This window comes from Gordionus sp. m RMFG-2023, chromosome 3, assembly GCF_954871325.1.
Source record: "Gordionus sp. m RMFG-2023 chromosome 3, tfGorSpeb1-WG-v2, whole genome shotgun sequence".
Taxonomy (NCBI): Eukaryota; Metazoa; Nematomorpha; class Gordioida; order Chordodea; family Parachordodidae; genus Gordionus; species Gordionus sp. m RMFG-2023.
This window is the reverse complement of record NC_088777.1, coordinates 13457764-13483903: the sequence shown is the minus strand read 5'-3', so window position 1 is coordinate 13483903 and position 26140 is coordinate 13457764. Positions and strand designations below refer to the sequence as shown.

Here is a 26140-nt window from a genome sequence, read left to right as displayed (position 1 = left end):
GAATGATAAATAATTTTATAGAAAATATATAAATAAAATTTACAAATGTAAAGTGTTAAAAATTAAAAACCTTAAAAAAACTAAATACCTTTTATAAAAAAACGAAATGAAAGAAAAAAGGAAATGAAATGAAATGAAATGTAAAAAAAGAAAACGAAATATTCATGGTAACATTATCGAAACGTGTTCAATTTCAAAAGTCAAAATTTTCAATTTTAGTGTTGAATAAATCCAATTCTTCTTGGTGGGCATTTAGAGATCCTTGCCTAAGCTATAAAAAACAAATATAATATTATTTTTTAGAAACTGTTATTTCATTTTCCACCTTCTTTTCTCTTTCCCTTTTCATTTATATCCTACTTATGATCTTATTATTCATTTATGCTAAAACATTACTTTATAAGCGTTGTAAGGCGGTAAATACAACTCCTTTGGAATTTTAACTGAACCCAAATCAACAACGAAAGATAAGCAATAAAGGCTAAACCATCTAAAATCCATCCACGTTAAATTTTCCGGTAATGTTATAAGAAAATCTTCTCTGTTAGCTTTTCGTAAACCTTCGTAACTTATTTAAAATATAATACAATGATTTAAATATCATAAAGATTAAATTGTTCTATCTGCGTATGTTTTATAATTTAGATATTCTATTGATTTTTTAGTTAAACGGAAGAGCTTCTTATAAAAATCATTAATCAAAAATAATCTCAGCTAAAGTGACAATTATTACATATACTCAATCTTATCTTATTTAAGGTTAAATTTTTTATTTTGTCTGTTATTGGCAACACAATCCCTTAGAAATTCAAAAAAAATTAAAGGTATGAAATAGTTAGTATATTAGAGTACAAATTTTATTGCAAAGTATTTTTTTATAAATAAAACTTTTAAAAAATATTTTCAAGTGCTTTTAAATTAAGTTTAATATTCATTTTTCTTAAAATTATAAATAAACTGTTTTAATAATATAAAATCTGTCAATTAAAATATCAAAAATGATTTCTATTTCTGCTTCAAATTAAATTTGATTTATAAAAAAGTTAACTTATGCAGACAGAGAAAATGATATAGAATGAATCCTAGAGAATAAATTAAATCAGCCAGAAATTTGAAGTCCTAAAGATTATTCCTCATATGTAAAACTGGAACTTACAATCTCAATACCATGCTTTTTGATCACATAACATACTCTTTCAGAAACTTAACCATTTTTTAAAAAAAAACATGTGTCCTTTTCCTTTCTCCCAACCTAAGAGACCCTTTTCAAAAACATTTTGTTAGAATCGTTCTATTAAAACCTGTGTCGTATATATTGGAGTCAAATTTTAAATTTTATAATGTAATTTTTATTCTCCTTCATTCCATGAATAGATAATATTTTTTTAAAAGCTACGATTTAGGTTTCAGTAAGTTATTAAAAATAATTTGTTAATCTCTAGTTCATAATCATAAATTTTAATAGAAATAATTGTATGCATTTTGTAGGTCTCACTTTCAATTTAATTGGCATTTATAAGTGGATTAATTATTTTTTAAATTCTTAATTGTTTTTATTGGCTTCCTTATAATATTGTTAACTCTAATTAAGTTAAAAGTCCTACTCTATGCTGCCAAAACCAAATTGGTTAATTAAGAAAGCAAAATAACTTATAAATATCAAAACTAAAATCACAATAATTACCAGATCAAAATAAAATCAACTTATGACTTTAGACCCTTCATTGACAGAATATTTTTGGTCGGTAATTTAGAGGGTTAAGGGAGATGATTTGGAGTTGAAACCTACCCACCCCCCCCCCCGCCCCTTGGACATGATTGTGTAATTTTATGTTATATAATATTTTTATATAATTTAGGGGAAAATTTGCTAAATTGATAAACACCTCATTTTCTACTTCAATCTATAAATTCACCTCAAAATTTCCTTCGTCTGTAAAAAAAATACGTGAAAAAATCTTACGAATGAATGATACCATAGACATAGACATAGACACCGGGGGCGTCACTAGTCTTTACAATCTTAGAGGGTTCAAATTTAAAAATTATTTTCAAAATGACCTTTTTAAACTAATATTATCAAAATTAACTTTTTTGGATATAAAGAAAAATTTCAAATTTTTTAGGGGGCTTGAGCCCCTGCGTACTATTCCCGCCCCCAACTCTCTACTGAAGCTACTGATAGGCACATTTAATTTAGTAGTCCCATAAAAAATGTAATGAAAAGCGAGAAGCTTCCCAAAGACGTCATTCCTATGGAATCGACGTCTGACCTATTCTGCTTTAGTGATAGTATTGCTTTATCAAACAATCGTCAACCCAAGCACTTGAAGATAAATAATAATCTATTATAAATGTTTTCGCCGGTTCGGTTAAGGTAATTAAAAAATTATTTAGGGTTTTTCGGGTTTCTAAATTTTAGAAATTTTTATTCATTTTAAGTTAAAATTAAGATATGCTTAGCCTTATATAAAAATATAGAAAGACAAGCAAAAAGGGGAATTAATTTTATTGAGCAAATATATAATATAATTATAACAAAGTTTAATAAATAATTAAGATTAATCAGTTAAAATTAGAATTTTAAAAAATTTGTGATTTCATCGTAATTTATGCATGAAAATTACATTTATTTATAAAAGATTTTTTACAAACAAATTTATTTAAAATAAATCTTCCTTTTGCTAAAAATATTTTTGTAGATTTTTTCAAACTCTGGTTAAAATAATGTTCCAAAAAACAATAATATTTCTAAATAAAATATTTTCATAAAATCAAATGTGAGAACTTATTCTAATATGCAAAGTTTTAAAATCAATTAAAAAGTTCAAATATTAGCAATTTTAAAAAAAAAATACCTCAAAAATAACTTTAAGACAATGTGACTAAAAAACACTATATTTTTGAAAAAGGTCAATAATTTTGTACGCTTCTGAAAAAAATATTGTTTTTGGAGACTCTTATACATATGGTTACCAATATAATACAAATAAAATTATTGTGTTTGAGGAAATTTTGTGGATCGAATCTAGGAAAGAATGGGTTTTTTTTCTGAAGGTGATCTAGGTATATCCCGGCTATAAGGCATGAGATACAGATCGGAATGATTCCGTTAATATATATTAAAAATGGGCTTAGTGTTTTAATTAAACTTGATCGTTACTTAGCGAATTGGTGAGTTTTAATATTAATTTAAAAGGACACATTTTGGGAAATAATATTCTTGTTTCTAAAAAGGATATATAATAAAAGCTATAGGTGATTTTCCATTATTTATTATGCTAAATTGAATAAATTATTTACCTCCCTCTATGATCAGGGACCTGTGTATTTCCCTCATTAGTTATTTTCGTCGTATTTCCAGCGTAGTAAAACAAATCTTAAAAAATTATTAATCATTAAAAAAAGAAATTTAGCACCTATCTTTCTATCTTATTAATACAGTGGCAAAATCGAAGAGTAAATTTTTTTAGCGCATATTTTATGCAATATTTTAGAATCTTATTTCGGTTATAGATTCTTTAAAAAAAATAACCTGGGGCCTTGCCATCGTAAATGAAATCCTTCAAATAGAGTGTGCGTTCGGTCATAAGTGTGACTTCTTTAACACTTATATCATGTGCGATTCCCTTGATAGGTCCTAAAGATTTGATTGCAGGGATTTTCAGTGATTTTAAGACATCATCTTTAAATATAATTTGGCCGAAGCTTTTCTTTTTAGAAAAATTATCATTAGTTCTAAAATTTAGTTAGCTGAATAGTTGATAAATTTTATTAACTATAAGTTACAAAATAGATCACTTTAATTTTAGGAATGAAATGACAATGTCTTGGACCTAACGATCATATAAAAAAAACGTGGATCGCTATTTTACGTATTTTTGTCTTTGCATATTCTGATAGAAGCATTCAATGTAAGAATGATAAATGGTTTGCTTATTTTAAATTCATAAATATTCACCTGATTAAATAATATATAAATTATGTCAACTTATAAGTAAACAAATTAGTCATCTTTTATAGAAAGAAACTGGTTAATGGATAGTACCTAGAATATACACTAAGATATTTGGCGCTGATTTTAAGGGACAGCTTTGCGAAAAAATTTTGGATAGATAAATACACGGTAATTTTATAAAGTTCTAGTAATAACTACATGATTTAACCATTTATAAAAATTGAAGTTAATCATTTTTTACATAACAAAAATTTAACTTTCATTTTTGTGGGTATGATATACCACAAATATTGTAACCGTTTTAAATATTTAACATTAACTCAAAAATATTTATAGATATAAAAATGTAGGTATAAAATACCACAGTCTTTGTAATTTGATAGCATTACCAATTAAACTTTATGTAAATTAATAAAAATTGTAGAGAGGTCCTTAGGATTTTATAAAAGAAATCTTCTGTATATTGATACTAATTTCATATAGTTTAATTTTAATATTTTACTAAATATATTTCAAACTGATCATTGAAGTGCCTCTTTTTATATTATTAATATTATATATGAAGATTGTCCGAATAACTAAATCATATTTATTTACTGCTGAATCGCAGAGGATAATTCTGAAATGTTTCTACCAAGGAATTTGTTATAAATAAAAACTACCTAATTTGTTTATATCTCAAAAAAGATAGATTATTCAAAAATATATGAACAAATATTATTAGATTAGGGTGGAAAAGTTATTTTATAAAATATGAATTAATTATAAACTAATTCGATTTCAGACCATATAGCAAACCACTTCAAGTCTTGAAGAGATAGAAACGTAGGAAGATTTAGCACAATATCTTCGTTTATGTATTGTCGTAGAGTGGTAAATCTTTATATTTTTTTTAAATTATAGCAATAATTTTAAGGTTGACCCTGATAAATAATAAAGATTGTCTAAAAGATTTTTAATATTCCTTTAAAGTGTATAGTTCCACCTGTTTATTTTAAGAAGGCCTTTTTATAATTATTATGATTCTATTATGTTAGAAATCTGTTTTCTTAATTAAAGGATAAATAAAACTTTTCAAAGGAAAAAATTACTTAATTAGTATGAATAGTAAATTTCTTTTATTCTATATGACATGCATACTTCTTAATTAAGACAAAATAAGTTCTTTACAAACTTTGTCTGTTTAAAATATACGAATAGGTAGCATTATTCACCATTAATTGGATAGCAACCCATTTTATAATTTTATCTTTATTTTTCCAAAATTAACAATAAAGCTATAAAAGTATCCAAGATGGAGATAGAGAGATTTATTTAATAGTATTTTTCGATTGTCCCTTAATATTGGAATGATGGGCTTGCCTAGCTGTGAGAAAAATTAAATTCATAAAGCTCCACGACATCGAATTTGTGAAATTCGTCATCTACATTTGCCCTAATTTCCTAAATATAATTTTTTCAGCTAATCTTATTTTCAATCAAATTGATGTCATTTATTGAAATATGGTGGTAAAAAGTTTCAAATTATTTGATAGGAAATTTAAAATGGCAGATATATACTGCCAGGGAAAATTTTATATCTTTATTAATTCTAGATTACTGATTACATAAGTAGTGCATTTATTTCTGCAGTGAATGTGATCAATAAATGTAAATTGGAATATATGTGCGATAAGAGGTAGGAATGATTGATATAAAATATAATAAAAATCATAAAAACAGGAGTATTTTTAAAAAAATTCAGCATCTGAATTTTCTCGCTTTTTGGGGAGATTTATAACCCCCTCCTCTCCTCGTTGTGTACGGGCCTGGACGATTATATTTAAAATGAAAATTTGAATATTGAGTTAATGACCAATAGAAATTTAGACAAATCAGTGGTATGAAAAAATTACCATACCTTTCTCTTTCATCTGCCAACCGATATCCGTGGTTATTAGGGTATCCGCTGATGATCCCAACATTGAAGAAAGCTAAAAATAATTAAAATATATGATAATAGATTTTTAATGCATTAAAATTTGGATGCACAAAAGCTATAAAATTAACCTTGAATCAAATGTCTAGACAAATTAATATAAACAAGGCCACTTTCTTTTTAAAATACTTAATTTTAATTATATTTATGCTCATCACCACCCGATATCAATATCAATAAGTGAATAATATCTTAAATTTTTCATATTTCTTGTGAACTTGAGCTCATTTTCATGTTATTTAAGTAAAATTTTTTCCTATTTGCTCTTTTTGATATATTTAATAAAATGGGGCTTTGATTAACTATGGAATTAAACAAAATATATATCATTTTAACACGTGTTCACTATTATGGGATACTTATAAAGATCGTAATTTTACATATAACCTTGAATTACCATTAATATAGAATCAATATATGTTACTCACTGTTCAGATCTTATTGACACAAGATTTGGAAACCAATTTTTTTATATTTTTTACTGCACCCTCCTAATTGTCAGAAATGCACCAGGCCGATACAGTGTCAATATTGATCGGTACTTTTCGATACACATGACCGATATACTGGAAAATGATAAACCTTCATAAAACTTTTGAAAAAGATGCAAATTGGTAAACCAATAGGAATGAAAGAAGGTGGTGTTAATTTATTTTTCCATTTTTTTTTACTGTTAATTTATTTTTATAAATTTCATAAATTAATTATAAATGATAAATGAAATAAAAAATGAACAAATTGATAAATTGATAAATTATATCTTTACCTTTTTTCAAAAAAAAATTATAAAATAATTTTATGGTATCGGAACTTATATCGGTTGTATTAGCCAACACTTATTATTATCGATAATGTACCTACTAAAAAAGTGGTATGTGCAACTCTGCTAATTATCTATAAAATAAATTCAAATCATGTGGAAAATTCTCTTTAATTTTTTATTTTAATAAATCTCTCAAATTCAAACTATTGTCTAATTTGATCTCTCCCAAAAACTAATTCACCTGACTGCCACTTTTACTAGATAAGTCTTATAAATCGATAAATTTATCTTAAAGAACATTTAAAATATAACCTGCAGCTTTTCCGTCATGATTAAAATCCTTGATAATGAGCGTATTCTTGTCAGCTATATAAATGGAACCATGTATATCGTGGTCTAGGCCAGTTAATTCTCCTATGTATGTTCCCCAATAATTACTATTTTGAGAGTTACTACCTGTAATATTTTAAATTATTGAATTGAGGATGAAGGGTGGGGGGGGGGGGGTAATAAAGCAGATATGAAAGAAAATCAATATTTCACCATATAGAAAGAAAGTAGGGTTTCTTGCTTAAGATAATTCATTATTTTTATAAGAAAAACAGTATTCATTTATGAGTTTTCAATTCTTTGTATGATACTTGTATAATTTTATATATTGTAATATGGAATTCATTCATATATTTAACTCTGCCTCAATAAAAATCAATCATCGTAATTTTTTTCGAACATTATTATTTTTTAAATAAAAAAAATATTTAGATATGAAGAGCTTTAATTTTAAATCAACTTAGACCGTGTCCTGGTTTAATTTATTTGGCTAAACAGATTTTGAACTAGGAAATATTCTTTTGGTTTGTTTTAATGTTTGAAATTTTATATTTTTCCGTAATTCCTTATTTTTTTTTTACTTTTTAAGGGGGTTTCCTCAAAACTATATAATTTGCTGCTAACCCAAAAATTTGTGGATGCAAGACTTAGTATATTCTTCGAAAATTAAATTGCACAGTTACTCATTGTAGAGAGAAATGATGAGGAAAATAGGTGGAAAAGCTTGAAATATATGATAGGATTCCAATTAAAATAATAGGAAAATGACCTAAAAGATATGGGGATATTTTGAGTGTAATTTGATTCTCAAGAAGGTTTTCTCATAATTCACTGTAATATAAAGATTAAACTGTGTTTTATATTTTATAAGAAATTTGTTTAGACAATTAAATATTTCAATCAGATTTCCGATAAATGGAATCAACTAATACTAGGGATGAAAGATGAAGAAGGAAAAATAAAGTTGAAAAAAGGGAACAAAGTTCCCAAAAATGTAATTATCTCAGGTTACATGACTGAAAAAACTACTAAGAAATATCATCTTTGTAGTTAATCTAGAGCTCCATGTAATTTATTCAAATTGGCTAAACGATTATTAGGTAGTGGAATAAATATATTGAAATGTTCTTCATTAAATCTTAACCTAAAACATATCGGAAATTTATTGGGAAATATGAAGATTCCCCACATATGTTATTGAGGGCTTATGCCCGTTTGTTTCAGGCATATTTTTTAAAAATATGTCATTTTTTAAATATTAATGTCTGAATTTTTTTATTCATACTATTTTAATAGTTATTATTTTCAAAAATTACAAAGCTACTTATAATTTAATTATTTGGGAGGTAGGGGTTGTAGAAAGGGGTAAATCTTTATTTACTTAAAAATTTTTTAAGAATTCTAAATTCCAGATCCCCCACCCCCTCTGAAGCTAAGACTGAATATTACATTTATTTCAAATTTGAGGCAATTTTATTTTTTAATAAATATCGTTAGAAAAGAAATTTTGGATTTTTATTCCAAATTTCAGGCCCTATATTTCTTTCCTATCCTATCATATTTGTAATTTATATTTTGAGGAAACCTAAACGCACTTATAAAAGATAATCAACTTAGATTATCAGTGTAATTCCTTAAAATACTTAACCCCCTTTTTTTTATATTATATTAACCTGCTACAAATACGAATAAGAAGGTCAGAATTTCTATTAGTTTTTTAGCCATCATTAAAAAAAATTTTTTGAAAAAAAATTTAATAAACTTATTTTTAAGAAATGAATACTTAGTTTCATATGCGTATTCGTTTAAGTTAATATTATTACCTCGTATATTAAATACTGCATTTTTTTTAAATTTAAAAAAATATTAATTTAGATCAAATGTCATAATAATTTTTTGTTTGTTTTGTAAAAAAAAATGAAACTGAAGAAGTAGAGAAACTTGAGTGATATTATCAAACGATGCTCATATAGAAACTGGAAATCTAAAAGTATTTAAATATTATAAAAATAAGCTAAGATATAATTATTAAAAATAGTTCTTAAAGGATTGTCGAAATTTCAATCGGGATTAGGTTGGTAAGTACTTCTATTAAAAAATTTTTAATTAAAAATATAAAATACTTTTTTTTAATATATATCACATTGTATTTTTTTAAATTAAACCACTCATAAATAAAGAAGGAAAAATTGTCACAGAATTTTGATTTAGTGAATCCAATTATTCAGCCAATAAAAATGTAAGTTATCTTAAAAGTAAACACAAAAAATGAAGATGGAAAACCAAAATAATATTTAAATAAGAGTTTTCAGAAGCGTGATCTGGCCAAACTCCGGGAAAATGGGGAGTGGGCGTTTATCGGCAATTCTCTCATATAACTTTTCGTTATCTCCTTTTGGATACATCCTGGCAATGCTACTTAGGATATAATATTTTTAAAATTGAATAAAACGAAAATACATAGAATTAAAAAAAATCATTTAAAAGAATACTAATTTTATAGTTATATAAAGCCATACAATTACTCGAATGTAAGCTTGTATAATATAAGTTTAATGATTATTTGCTTTTTGATTATACAAATGTTTAGTGCTTTCGTTCCTTGGGGTCATATAATCAGATATTTTTTAATATTTCAAATAATAATTTGATAGGAGAGGGTTGTTCATTTTATAAAATATCTTGTCATTCCATTATTTATAAGATCGAAATACTTAAAATCCTTGGCAAATAAATTGTAAATGAATTTAATAAATTTAGAATTGATTTGCCCACTTCTTAGATTATTTAATTTTCTGCATTACTATCCGTTAGATCAAAATCCAACACCATTTTTTATAATAAAATTAAAATTATTTAGAGCACTTAAATAAATCTTCTAGAATCAAAATAAATCCATGACTTTTTAAACAATATGATATTTTTTTTTTATAGAATTTTATATTTTTTTATAGTATTTCTATCTAGAAAACCTGATAGAATATATTTTTTTTCTTTTTAAATTAAAAATTTCTTTTTTTAAAGAACTTTATAATATTTTTATATAGATTTCTGTCTAAATAACCTGATAGAATATATTTTTTTTAATAAATTTTATAATTTTTTTATATAGAATTTTAAAATTTTTTTTATAGAACTGTCTAGAAAACTTGTAAAATATATTTTTGAAAATTAAAAATATTGTTTTAATAATTACTTTAAAATTAATTCTAAATCGAATAATATCTTATGCTGATGGTATCGCCTTAGTATCTACAATAGTTGAAGAAACAAAAAATATGCTATACTTATTAAAGAAACATTAAGTTTTAGATTATGTCTAAAAATAAACTTTAATAAAACTTTTTTCCATCCCTAAATGCAACTCAAAATTTAAATTTTACAATTAGAGGAAATGTGATTAAGATTGTAGATAAAATAAAATATTTAGGAGTTATGCTTGACAAAAGGATGCTGTAAAGAAGAATTGAAAATTAGAATACAAAAAGCGAGAGGAGCGTTTTATAAATATATGAAAATTTGGAAAACGAAAAAGATATCTGTATACACCAGACTAAGAATTTTTAACATTCATATATTATTATTTAATTAATAAAACAGAAAATTACAATCATTCATAAATAACTACTATAAATGCCATCTTTTACCCAAAAGTTATATCTAAAAATAATTTATGGAGAATATCAAAACACACTCCAATTCATATTACATTAAAGAAACGTCGTATTCAATTCCTAGCTCACATCATAAGGAACTCGGACCATAATCTAGTTCACGATTCCATTACATGGCTCTACACTTATAATAGAAAAGAATACACAAAATATAAATCTTTATGGTATTATAAAACCATAAAAGATGTTATGGAACTAAACTTAAATATGAAACAATTTATCAAGTTAAACAACTGCAAAAATTCCATAAAGAAGCTCTTCAGAATTAAAGAAAAATTTTTTAAATAAAAAATATCTGGGCTTGATTTTATAATGTTAATCTCAACTATTTCCCAAATCTTTCAGGACTTCAGGACAAACCGAAATGGAATTGATATGCTCTTTAATTTTTTTTTTATAGTATGAATTCACAGCTTTAATTATAAAAAATTAAATATCAAATCAGCCACAACTCACCTTTAAAGTAATTAACTTATACTGCAGTTCTTGGGCATAGACTCTTTTTTTGCCCCGCTCTTTTTCTTAAAGCCTAAGGACGTCTGTAACATTTTTCGAAATGTTGCGCGTACAAGTACGTGCAGCTTGCCCACAAAAGTGTAGAGGGCTCCTCATATTTTTTTTTAAACTTTCACCCCAATTAACTTATGTTCCAATTAGATGGAAATGAGGAATACCTAGCATAGCTCTGTTGTTTATTCAACGCCAGAGGGCATATGCGCTATATATCACGGATCACGGAAATTATTTACACTTTTGTTAGAATTGGTTCCAGATCTTGGATATTATAAAATATGTTCTAAAAGCGTTTTAAGGACCTTTTGTTACTTATTGTCTATTAAGTAAGCATATGATTTTAATCTATAAAAAAAATAAATTAGAAATTTTGGGGGTTTCTCACTCATGGTTGTCAGTGTTTCTAAGTAATATTTTTAAGAATTTTTTTTATTAAATTTTCCGAGTTCATTTTTAGTTTAATTTTTCAAGTAGAGTGAAAGGGAAAACTTTATCGATTCAAAGGTAACTAGTTATACATTTTCTAAAAAAGATATCTTATATGACCGGTTATATATATGTCGTTTGAGATATGGAATCCATGGGGATTTCGGAGTTACTGAGGACCAATTTTAATTTCAAAAATCTGATATGATCAGTTATAATGTATTTCAAAAATCTGATATGATCGGAATGTATTTCATTACATAAAGAGTAACAACACTATCAGATAATCTAGATGTTAAAATTTGAATGACATTTAATTTATCTTAGTTTTTATATAGATTTTTCATATAAATTGAATAATATGTTGTAGTAGAGAAAATATTTTAAGATTTTAAAGTTTTATTCATAATCGTTAACTATAAATACTAATTATCAAATAAATGTAAAAAATTATAATAGAAAAATTAAAAAATTTAAGAGAAAAATAAAATGAATATAAGAAAAATTAATAGTAAATAAAATTAAGAAATACGTTTTCCCAAAAAAGAAAAACTCTAATTTTATAAAAAAATTACATATATATATATCTTTCTTTTTTCATAACAAACACTCATTTACTAGTGTTTAAACAACAAACTTAAATAATCTTAAACTTTATCTAATCTGAATAATGAGTCTTTTTTATTCCTTATTCCTTAACTCAGTTGAATATCACAACATAATACACAAAATTTAATTGTAAATATTGTCTATAGGGTAGTTACTCTAAATATATCGGAATACATTTCCGATCAAACTATACTTTCCAAATTTAAAAGTTGGTCATAGTAAATCATATAAAATTGAGAGATTTCGAATCCCAATATGACATTTATGTTATATATAATATATCATTAAAAATTCCGAAAACATTGGCATTTTATGTTAATCATTCTCTTTATTAAAAAAAATTTGGGAATACTCATCTATAAAGATTAAGAGAAAGAGGATATCTGGCCCTTTAGGTAGGTCACTCACCATTTGAAATTTAACACTTTCTTTTACATTCCATCACTCAATATGTCATTGTGAGAATCTGATAGTTCAAAGTTAATAAATGAATCTTGAAAATCATTTTTATATTTTAACGGAAAAATATTTCATTTATTTTGTTATTCGGCATTATTCTTAAATATGATAATTTATAGATAAAATATAATATAAATTTCAAGCTATTAATAATTGATTAAAATAAAAATATTCAAAAAGGAATTAAAACAAAATATGAAAAAAGGAAGGAAGAAGAGATGATTTTGGTAGAAAATAAAGAAAGAAAGGAAAATTATATTATAAAAAGAAATCAATAAATAAAAAAAGAGAAAATTCAATAAAAATAATCGACCTAAAAAAATTAAGAAAATAGCATTTACCATAAAAAAACGAAATAAAATTAAATTTTCATTTTTGCAGCATCATCGGAACGTATTCGATTTATATTAAATTCAAATTTTTTAATTTTGGTGTTAAATACATCCAATCCTTCTTTGGGTTCATTCAACAATACTTGCCTGAGCTATAAAAATAAATATATGAATATTAATTTGTATAAGAAAAGCAATTATTATGTTTTATTCTTTTCCCTTATATCAATATTGAAAAACACTTTCTTTTTTATATCTACATATTATCTTCCTATTCTTTCTTTCATTCTTTTTTCTTTTTATCCTAGAGTATGTTACCTTATATGCGTTGTAAGGTGGTAAATACAAATCCTCAGAAGTTGGAATTCTAACTGAACCTAAATCAACTGTGAAAGCTATACAATATAGACTGAACCATCTAAAATCCATCCATGTTAAATTGTCTGGCAAAGTTATAAGAAAATCTTCGCCATTTGCCTTTAGTAAAGTTCCGTAACTTAATTTAAAATATAAAATTTTATAAATATTATAACGATAAAATTGTTTTATCTATCTGCCTATTTTATGTTTTAGATATTCTATTGATTTAGTTAGGAAAACGGTAGAAGCTCCTTATGAATATTATCACTCACAAATAACCTAGTAATTTTTAAGAGTTGAAATTATAATGTTAAGTTTTTTCAAAATTAAAAATAACTATTTAAAAATGCAATTTCGAATGTTATTCATAAATGAGAAATGTACAGAATAAATAAGCAGAGAGAAGATAAAAATAAATAACATATAGATTAATAAATTTTTAAACATTTGTGAAAAATTGGGAAAAGATTTTATAGGCTGGTGGGAAAAAGGCATGTTAGATATGCGAGAGTCTGATGTTGGTTAGGGTATATATCGCAAAATTTTGCTTTTAAATTGGTTTAATGAAAGGGTTCGTTATCTTAGCTGCTTTCAAAAACAGATATTAGGGTTAGAACTAGGACGATTCTAGCTAAATTTTTAAACTGACTCGCTGAAAATTATTACTCCCATTTTTATTAACTTTATCGTCTTTATTCTTAAATTTCTACCTTTACATAATTTATTTTTTGTAAATTTTAATTCTCATTTTAGTGAAAAATATTTGCCCATAATCAAATTCTTTATTAATTTAATCTAACAAATTTATAAGATATCATTGATTACACATTCTTTTTTTTCAAAATTGAGATTTGGGATTTCACCAACCTAAGGAATTTCTTTTCTTAGGACAAAGACTCGCTACCGCAATTATTCGCCCCAACTATCTAAGTTTAATCTCTTCCATTAAATAATCTTTCATGTCTCCCTATACTTTCTTTTTACCTTCTCCTTCCTAGTTTCTAGACATCTTATTAAATTACTTATCCTTTTTTTTAAATTTTATTTTAATATTTGCCTTTATAATTTTATCTTAGAAAAAAATATTTGCCCATTACTTTGACAATATATTATATCCTTATCAAAATATTATGAGATTTTAACTATTTTACTTTTAAATCTATAAGGAATAAACCAAGAACAAATAACTCCATAAAGATCCTAGTTAATAAGATTCAAAATTATTTTAAATCTGGAAAAAGAAACCTTTTGACTTTCAAATCGCAATTTAAAATCCGATATTTAAGATTCAGGCTTAAGGCGGGCCGTAATTTTTATTTTGTTTATAACTGGTTTATATTTATTGACTGAAAAATTGATAATTTAGAAGTACTGATCAGGAATTACATATTTGATGCAAACCATATTCAATGCATCTATTCTTTTCTTTTTGGAAATTTTTTTATTGTACCATTATTGTTTTTCTTTAAACTATCCACTTAATAAGTTGAAGTAAAATATACTAAATACATGATATAAAGATATTGAACATATTTCATCAAATCAAATTTACACCGCCCCCCCCCCCCAAACTTTTAATCTTAAAAAGATATCAATATTTTAGTATTAAAATTTAAATGGTCAGCAATTAATCACCTCATTAAGATTATAATTTTATTTTTTATCGGCAAAAAATACCTTTCTTAAAAGTCAAATTAATAAAAATAGTTTTTTTTAGCATAGTGCCACTAAACAGGTTTACAAGATAGATAAAAAAGATTATAGTTTCTAATTAGACACTTTTGCAAAGTACTCAATTATGAAATTATAAAATAACCGACAAAGCTTAAAATGAATTAAAAAATTTTTAAAATTTAACAATTTCAAAAAAACTATAAAAAAAATGTGTTTAAAATATATTTTTGAAAAAAGGTAATTATTTTTTTAAAAGCTTATTTTTTATAAAAAGACAGTTTATTTCTGAAAAATAATACTTATAAAAGCTACAGTTAAAGTTCAACTTAATTCAATATCATATTTATCATTCATAAATCTAATATTGTTATCGGCTAGATTTCGTCGATTTTAATTTAAGATTTTAGCCAAAATAAAATTATGCAAACATCGACATATCGTTAATAGATGTCTAAATCTTTCTGCCATTAAATCTCCAGGCTTGTGTAATAATTTTTTGGCTATAATATTGGGTTAGCCTTTTTTTTAAGATTGAGCCGTTTAACAAAATTACTTAAATCAATAAAATATTTACCTCCCTCTATGATCATGAACTTGTGTCGCTCCCTCGTGAGTTATTTTTGTGGTATTTCCAGCATAGTAATACAACTCTTACAAAATTAATGTAATAAAGAAAAGAAATTTAGCGGGAACCCAAACCGTAATAAATATCCGGCCGGTTCAGGATTGAATCAGATATAAATAACGGTTCATGGTTTGAACCATTAAAACCTGGTTTGAACTTTTTCGCTTCCCAACTTATTAGAATAATGTAAAAAAGAAACAGTTTTTTTTAACTTTATCACTTATCTCTCTCCTATAAAATTATAATGAGCCATATCCGATAAAAATATTTTCGAGATTCAAATTATTTCAATGAGATTAAGAACTCAACCCCATTCATTGACCTTTCTAGGGGTTCAGTTCAGATTCGGATGAAAAATTACTTAACCACTCGGGTTGGTTCTGTAAATAATTACGGTTTTTAAAGATTTAATTCGAGTTCTGTTTGAATCCCTAAAATTTAGTGTTATAACTTTAATTAATACAGTGCAAAAAACCTAAGTGTAAATTTTTTAGTGATAATTTGATTAAAACATTTAGACCTTGCTTTTGTCACATCTTTTTTATAAATAACCTGGAGCAGTGCCATCGTAAATTAAATGCTTTATGTTGAGTGTACGTTCAGTCAAAAGTATGACTTCTTTGGCACTTATATCATGCGAGTGTCCCTGGAGAGGTCCTAAGGATTTAATAGCAGGAATTTTCAATGATTTTAAAGCATTATCTTTGAATATAATTTGGCCATAGCTTTTCTTTAGATTGGTAATGATTTTTTTTTAGTTCCAAAAAATATTTAGTTGGTTAAATAGTGATTTATTTTATTAATTATAAGTCAAGAAGGTCACTTTACCCTTAGGAAAGAAATGCTATTGTGTAGGATCTAAGAATTATATAGAAAAACGATCATTGCTAATTTTAAAAAGCATTATTGCATATCCTCTGATGGGAATATTCAATTTAAGATGGATAAATTGTTTGACAATTTTAGAAGATATGATTAAAATATAGGAAAATTATGTCAATTTATAAGTACTAAAATTAGTCATTTTGTAGAAATGAACTGTCCGAGTGCGTAGCCAGTATGGAGGGAGGGGGCATAGTATAAAAAAAATATAAGAGGTTTCATGAATTGTGAATTGCAAAGTATTCTATTTCAAAAGGTTATATTTTATTTTTAATTTTTGAAAAGCTAAAATTAATTATTATTTTAACATTTCCTCTCTTATTGATATTTTATCCCATGAAAATTTAAAATTTGTTTTCTTAAACATTGATAGATACAAGATAATTTTACCAACCAAAAAAAAATATATTTAATTTATCTCTACTAATAACTACGGTTAGGCAACATTTCTACTGTGGATAGAATTTGCAGAATAAAATAATTTCAGAAACTTTTTATGCTACAAGAAGAAACCGTAAAAAGAATTTCCAATTTGAAGCAGATACATTGTTAGATTCAATATGACAGCCAATTTCTTTTGCATTGGAATGTATTAATAAATTATTTAATTAAACCCCAATTTTATGCAATATTTTTCAAAAATTATGGATTTGGTTGAAAATATGGGAATCGTGAATATTATATATTACTACTTAGAAATCTAGGAGATAATATCATACATTTGATTTATGTGATTGTTTAGGCGAATGCGAAATTATATGATTTTGAGATTTGCAAGCCTAGACTTGCACCTAGACAAACTGGTTTCATAATTAACGTGGACTCATTTGAGGATTACTATAAAATAACCGTTGTTATTCTACTTTTGGTTACATTTTTGACTTAAATCAAATGAACTTTGTAACTCATCAAATGGTTATATCAAATTATATTATTACCTATAAATACTTGTAAGGGTAAATTAAATTTTAATTTTGAAAAATTAAATATTTCTCTTAATTTTGTCCAGAGGAAATAAATGTACCTGAAAGCCTATTAATTTCAGAATTTAAATCTTGGCATGGCATGAAAGATTAATTTATAGATAGTCCTCCAAGAACGGAAATTGCATACTTTAAATATATTTTGGAGTTTTTCCAAATATATTAAAATAACTGCGTATTTTGGCAACAATACTAATTATTACAAGCCCAAATGAAAATCTTTTATTCATTACAGAGAATAAAAGTCTTAAAAGTACGACATCATAAAATAGATTGAATGGGCTAGCTTTACTAATTATACTAATATTTAATCCCCATTTAGAACAAATTATTAAAAAATTGACGCAATAGAAAGAATAGATTTTCGTTATATGAACGATATTTTGAAGAATATTATTACAATAAGAGTCAAGAATATTCATAATAATGATATTGAAGAAAATTTTGTCAAAATACGTTCGAGAAGAATATTCAATAATGTATTAGCATATAAAAAAAATAAAATTAATGAAATAAAAATGATAAACTAAAAGAAAATAATAAACTTATAATATTAATGAAATTATAAATGATAATATTATACAGTGAAATTTTGGTGATTAATAAAATTAATGATATCAAAAACAATTTAATAGCAAACAAAATAACCAAATCTTTAATAAAAAAAAACAATAAAATTAAGGTAGAAGATTCATTTATAAATAATTTCAGAGATTAAAAAATCTAAATCACATCGAAAAGAGAATATAACTAGAAATAAAAGTAATAAAATGCAAAATATATATAATTAAAATTAAAAGTTAAAACGTTTGATAATATAATAATAATTTTGCCATTATTTAAAAAATTGCTTTTTAGGAATATAACGCGAACATTTAAAAAGTTGCTTAATTTTATGAACGCTTATGATACAAAGGTGAATAAGGATAATTAGATACTATTTAAACTAAAGAATAAAAGTGCAAAATTCAAAACTCGTTTAAATTTAAAAGTAGGAGATGTGCACACTATTTCACATTAGTTTATTGGATCATTTCATAAATTCAAAATAAAAATAATATGTATTTGATTTATCCTCCCATTATTTAATATTATTTATTCCATTCGAATTCAATTCTTATCAAATTTTATTATTAACGGGATTTTTATTCTATTTTATGAATATAAGTATTAATTACAAAGATAATAATACAAAGAATTATGATTATTATGACAACTCTGATAATGAAAAGCTAATAAGGATAAGAAAATCAAAGGAAACAACAAGTCAACGTTAAATTTACCAGGGATCACAATAACGAAAGAAAGTGAATTATAATGTAGAATTAACACGAGATTTAAAACAATAAGAAGACGATAGATTAAATAAAAAAAAGATCAGTGGAAGTGGAAAACAATAATGCGACTTCAACAAATACTACAAACAATATACCTTTAACATGATTTTTTTCATCCAGGAAGAGATTCTGATATGTTATATGCATCTTCCCTGAATGGAAAAAAAACAAACAGACCGATAAGAGAAAAACACTTATCAAGTTAATTTAAAGATTATATAATAAATATAAATCAATATAAAAAAATATTTAGAAAAACAAATTTTAAATGCAATATATAATTATTGGATATACATATTATTAATAAAATGGTAACTATTAAAAAATAATGATGAAAACGGATCATAGTAACAATTCTGATATTGACAAGCTAACAATACCAAGGATTACAATAACGATGTGTGATAACAATTTAAAAATCAAAGATAATAACAATTTGAAAAATAAAACGATACAACAACTCGAATTACTAAAAGCGACTTTCAAAGACTTTCCTTTAGCTTGAGAGAGGGGAATGTTATAATATACGAAACATATATTTTTAATTAAAATTCTTAAATGATTTAACCTCTCAAATCAAACAATATTATTTTATATTTTATTTAAGTTTACTTTTTACTTATTATTTTATTATTTTATTATTTTATCATACTCAAATTATGAATTTCATTGTTATCAATTACATTAACATTATGTATTATTATATTTCGATTTTATATGATAAAGGATATATATATATATAATAAAGTTATAAATTTTGATTAATTGAATTTTATTTTGGTGAGACTCTTTGCGCTTCCAACATTATCATACAATGTTTAATTCGATATTTTACTGTAATGTTATATTCGCTCTTAAATATTTTTTTGGTTATAATAAATCGCATATTGATTAGTTTTAATAAATTTTTAATGTTCCAAAAAAAATTATTTCGATATTAAAATAATTATCACCCCCTGTAGAAAATTTCTAGCTCTGGAACTATCTTGGAATACTACCTAAATATGACATTAAGAATCTTTAGCACTGATTTCAATGCAGGGTTTCGAACCAAACCCAACCGCCAAACCGTTATAATTTTCTGAACCGTGACCGAACCGAACTGTTATAGATATTTTAAACCGGTTCAAAACGGTTTAAAGATAATTAATTTTAAATTATTAACCTAAATTTTAATTTTAGACCCAATAATTATAGGATTGGGTAGAAATCTTACTATCAATTTGGAAAATATACACGATAATATTTAAGAAATGGCGTTTGATTTTTCGCAAAATATAAAAAAGGAAATATACCAAAAACTTATTTCGTTAAAATTAGATATAGCAACTAGATATGGTTGGTCCATATATAGGATCAACATTCAATTTATAAATAAAGGAAGAATAAAATTAAAAACTCTATGCATGAAAGTGGTAAAAGAACGGCACACATCAGAATATCATAAAAAAATATTCTATATGTTCTAAAAGAATATGAAATAAGAATTGAGCAAATTTATGCGATAACCACCGATAATGTGCAAATATGATTAAATTAATTAAACTATTAATACATCACGATGAAGAAGATGATAGCCTTAACGATTATTTAAATAATGATGATATAGATAATGATAATTTAAATAATAACAATGATATAATTGATGATGAAATAAATAACCTTTTAACATTGAAAATATTAATCTTGTACTTACCAAATCCATATTAATGGGCATTAGATGTCTCTCACATACATTTCAATTAACAATTAATGATTGCATTAAAAATTCAAATGAAATTGTCATTATAAATCAAGAAATCAAACAACAATGGCTATTCTGTCCAAATTAAATTTGAAAAAATAGATTGTAGCACAAGATGGATTCAATCTATTTAATGTTGGAGAGATTACTAGAGTTAAAAAAACTTTGCCAAAAAATATCGCTTCAAAGCAATGATTGCGAAAAATGTTCATCAGAGAATGAATGGAAAATAATTAGCGATATAATAAAAGCTTTATATCCCAGCTTATATTTTGACAAAATATATAAAAAGTGAACAATTTACAATGGGCGATTTTTATGCCGCGTGGATTAAATGTATCATGCAAACGAGCAATGTAGACACTCCATTTGCCAAACTTTTAGTTTCTGCGATAAAAGCATGAGAAATAAATTTGAAAAATGACGTTTTTTGCTAGCGATATATCTTGACTCAAAATATAGTGTATTTTTAACATTTGAAGAAGCCAAATAACATCTTTCTAAAACTTGTAACTTAATAAAAAATTTAAATAATCGTAATATTGAAATTCTAAATACTATGCCTACGTGTTCACATTCGAAAGATAATTTATATGATGATTTTGAAGATTTATTATAGTCTCATGAAAGCCTTAATAAGAATAATTCTCAGGGCATAGAAAATAATAATAAATGTATAGAAATATAATTTATAATTCGATCATTTGATAATATAGAGAGAATAGAAAAAGATACCGATCATTTGAATTTTTGGGAAAATATAAAGAAAGTATGCCAAACTTTATAACTGTGCTAGCAGTTGCAGCTAAGCAGGTATCCGTAGAAAGAGCATTTTCTAGCCTTAAGTTTATACTATCTGTGCAGAGAACTAAATTAAATCCTAAAATATTAGAAAATATTTTATTTATCCGTTCTAATTCTCTTTTTAAACATAAATATGATAAATTTCTTTATAATTATGCGTTATTTTATTCTTCATTGTATTTGAGCATGTTTGTTTTTATCTTATTTATTTATGAAATAAAAAAAATTAATTTGTCTAATTTATATTTACTAAGTTTAATAAAAATATCTATTAGATTATAATGGTTAAATTAAATAAGAAATATAAATTAAAAAGATTTTTCTCTAAGATTAATATATATGGTTTATGATTAATTTTTTTAAAATTTATAAAAACTGGAACAAACCGAAAAGGACCGTTATAAATTATAAACCGAACCGATATGAATTTTTTCAAAAAAAACCAAAATGGAGTAAAACCTTTATAAAATTAACTAAAAACCGAAACAAACCGAACCTCTATACTTAACGGTTCAAAACCCTGTTTCAATGATTTAACTCAATATATCCTTTGGTAAAAACTTTCCTAAGTAGATAAATAGGTGCTAATTTTATACACATTAAAAATGCATGATTTTACTATTTATAAATAGATAATTCTCTTATTTTAAAATCAAATAGAGAGATTATTAGATAGAGTCCTGGGAAGCTAATAAAAGAAATCTTCTGCATACTTCTATTAATTCCATATCTTATAATTACAATATTTCATTAATTATCCAATATTTTAAACTTTGATCTTAAATGAAGTGCTTCTTTTTATGACTTATGTAATATTATATGAAAATTGATAAAATAATTTAGGCTAAATTTATTAACTGATTCCTTCACAAAGAAAATAATTTAAATGTTTCCACTAGAACATTTTTAGAAATAACCCAGCAAATAATACCCCCCCCCCTCCGCCACTATATATATTTATCTCTCGATAATAGAGTGCTCTAATAATAGTAATAATAATAAACTAATATTATTAGATTGAGGTGGAAAAGTTATTTTATGTAATATGAATTATAAACTAATTCGATCTCGGACCATACAGCAATCCACTTCAAGTCTTGAACAGATAGAATTTTAGGAAGATTTAGCACAATGTCTTTATCTACGTATTTTCGTAAAGCGGTAAATCTTGATTTAAAAAAGAATTATAGATTATTTTAATTCTATGAAGAAATTTTTTTATCTTTAAATCTTAAAGATTAATTTCCTTCTTCCGTTAAATACAGAAGAAAATTAATTGTATTGTTATTCCAAATGACTAGCATACGTTTTGATGGAGGCAAAATAAGGTTTTTATAAACTTTGTCTTAGTCTGAAACATGCGATTAGCACCCCCCCCCCCCACTCATTATTAATTAGAGAGTAATCTATTTTTATAATTTTAATTTTTTTTTTTTTGATAGCCAAAACTTTATGTATTTGAAACAAATATGCAATTTATTATTTAGTGCCAGAAACTCTTTTTACCTTAATTTGAAGAAGTTCTGTGTTAATAAACTGCTAAAATTTCTCGGATTAAACTAAAATTCTAATATGAGCGACCTAGTATGAGAAAGTTATTTATTTACAAATAAGAAAAAGAAATTTACTAATAACTATTTATTTTATTAATGAAAATGATTTAATATATATTAAAAGAGTTCTTCGTGCTCAAAATTAGAAATAGATTTTTATGCTGTACTAACGGATAAAAATAATACAATGAATTATGCAAGATGTGAATAGCTCATAGTATGGGAAAATTGTTTATTAGACGAGATATATTTATTTGAAAAAAATAATTTTAATATTGAGTTAAATTATTATAAAATGCCCAAAATATTAATTTAGAAAAAATAGCTACATAAAGTTATTACTTTCCTGTTTCATCTGCTATTCGATATCCTTGGTTGCTAGGGTCTCCGCTGGTGATTCCAACATTAAAGAATGCTAAAAATTATTCAAAATATATAAAACATTTTCTTTTTGTTACATTAAAATTTGATTGCTCTAAAAAATTTAAGAGCTATAGTTAGCTTTGGACCAAGTGTTCAAATTTATAGAAATAAACACCATTCAATCTTCTAAAACTCAAATTTAAATCTTACCTATTCTGATCGTAACCACCTGATATCATTAAAAACAGAAAATTTCTCTCTGGCATTTTTTTAAAGCTTTTTCTAAAAATATATTAAAATCTTAAATTTTTTTATATATCATGTGGCCTTGACCTTATTTTCGCATTAATTTTAAGTAAAGTTTTTTTTACTATTTGTTAAATTTCGAAATATTTACTCAAATTTTAATAGGCTTCTTACCTATAGAATTTACTTTACAAGATGTCCTATAAATATAATGATTTTATAGTATAGCCTTGATAAAATATCAGACATATAGACTTCATATATTCATATATGAAAGGTGTTTAGGATCTAGACCACACAATAACTGGTCTTAAAAGAATCATATAGTTTGTAACTATACTTTTTCGGTGACTTTTTTTATGGCACGCTACTTATTGATAAAACAAATTTTAACCAGATGATAATTCATTTGATTTCATATTTAGATAAATCTTTGAAACCCAAATCCAATATCTAATTTGATCTCTCACAAAAAAGCTCACTACCTGACTGTCTTACTAAATAAGCCTTAATAAATGGATACAAAAAAAACATTTAAAATATGACCTGCAGCTTTTCCATTAAAATTAAAATCCTTGATGATTAGCGAATTCTTATCACCTATATAGAGGGAACCATATACATCGTGGTCTAGGCCGGTTAATTCTCCTATGTATGTTCCCCAGTAATTACTATTTTGAGAGCTTCTTCCTGTAATCATTTGATTTAAGAAGGTGAAGGGAGGGGAGGGGTTATGAGAATAAGGAAGATATGAAAGAAAAAATATTATTTTAGTATCACCAATTAGAAAGTATTTCTGTCCAAAATAATTCATGAACTAATTATCTATATAAAAAAAATTATATTTTACAAAAAAATAATTCAAAAAATTTATTAAAAATTATTTTTGTGAAACTTGTCTATATTTTTTTTATAATACGGAACTCATCCATATGTATTTTTAACAAATGATAGTTACCAAAATTTATCAAAAATAGCAATATATTGATCAATTCCATATAATAAAATAATAAGTCTTTAATTTTTAGTAAATATTTATTATATTATATATTCATTTATTTTAAATTTGGCCAATAATACGCTTTTAGTAATCGAATAAGAGAAAGAAAGAAAAAGTTTAAATTTTAGGCCCAAGATTTCTTTCTTATCTATATTATACTTTATGAGAAAACATAGTTACTTTAAAAAAAATGGTTAAGTACGAGTTTACAATGTCATTCCTTAAAATCTGTTACTTTTTTTTATTAAAATACTATATTAACCTGTCACAAATATGAATAAGATCAGAATTTCTAATAATCTTTTCGCCATTTAAAATTTTATATATTTTTTTAAAAAATTAGTAAATTTATTTTAAAATATAAGTATTAAGTTTCATTCAAGGAAAGAAATTCGTATAGGTAAATTAACATTATTACCTCGTTTATAAATTTAAAAAATTACATATTTTTTTTTAAAGTTAAATTTAGGTCAAATGTCATTAAATTTTTGTTTGTTTAAAAAAAAATTGGAGTGCGTTGAGGGATGTTGTTGTTTCGGGATGCTAAAATAGATACTGAAAATCTGAAACAAATAAGCTCTACTATCATTTTCAATACTTCGATTAATTTGCAAGCAAAACTTTGCTATAGTAAATGACGACAAAATTAATTTTGGATATACTATACTTTTTAATAATAAAATTTACAGTCACCTGATGACTCTTTTTTATGATTAAGTGGTTTATATTTTTTTAAATGGTATTATAAATGTGTTAATAAGGATGTTTTTTTATATTAAAAGAATTCAATTAGGAACAAATAGTCAATTAGAAAATTACTAGTAGTTTGATTTTGGGCGCTTCAGGATTTGATGGTCGATTGCACAATTTTTTTTTTGTTTCAAAAAAATTTTGGACTGAATATTGGCTATTGAAATTTATCATCCATTGAATGTGAGATTGTATTAGAATAGCAATTAGCGGAGTTATCGCCAGAGTCCAAGGTAAATATTAAAGATTTAGAATCCCTTATTATAAAACTAACCACCTTATGACTATTTTAAATTTTAAAAAAATATGAATAAATAAATGATTGCTATTATAAATTGTTTTTCATAAAAAATAAATTAAATTTAAGAAAGGAAATTTTTGAAATAAGTAATTAATAAGTGGAATTAATTACCGTTACAATAAAAAAGGGAATTACAATTATATAATTAAATAGATTTTTCAAGCATAATTACTCTCCATCCTTAGCTAATGGACATTAATTCATTAATATCTAAAAAATCTTGCCTAGTTTTCTTCTTACTCAGATAAAAAAAAATTGATTAAATAACTTCGTTAGTGAATTAACATTAAACATGAATTTAATATTGGTAAATTATAAAAATTAACTCACAATTTTAAAAAAAATTTAATTTCTGAAAAAAATTTTCTTGTCGATTTTAATGTTATAAACTTTATTTTGAATAAAATCAAAATAGAATCAGGGTCACTTTTTGGATAGGAAATCCTTGTGTTGCATCTTCAGCAGAGCCATAATTA

General features: G+C 24.6%; 1 protein-coding gene across 1 annotated transcript; it reads right to left on the bottom strand.

Moving 5' to 3' along the window:
• Positions 1–193: 193 nt before the first annotated feature.
• Positions 194–25043, bottom strand: LOC135926743 (uncharacterized). The gene is made up of 16 exons (XM_065462674.1): positions 24876–25043; positions 24160–24303; positions 23347–23419; positions 22510–22618; positions 16254–16431; positions 15651–15726; positions 13361–13538; positions 13090–13194; positions 8703–8811; positions 7012–7155; positions 5859–5931; positions 4729–4837; positions 3536–3713; positions 3304–3379; positions 397–568; positions 194–271 (listed from the first exon to the last, which is right to left on the bottom strand). The coding sequence occupies exons 1-16, from the start codon at positions 24922–24924 to the stop codon at positions 194–196; spliced, it is 1851 nt and encodes a 616-aa protein (XP_065318746.1). The 5' UTR covers positions 24925–25043.
• Positions 25044–26140: the final 1097 nt, after the last annotated feature.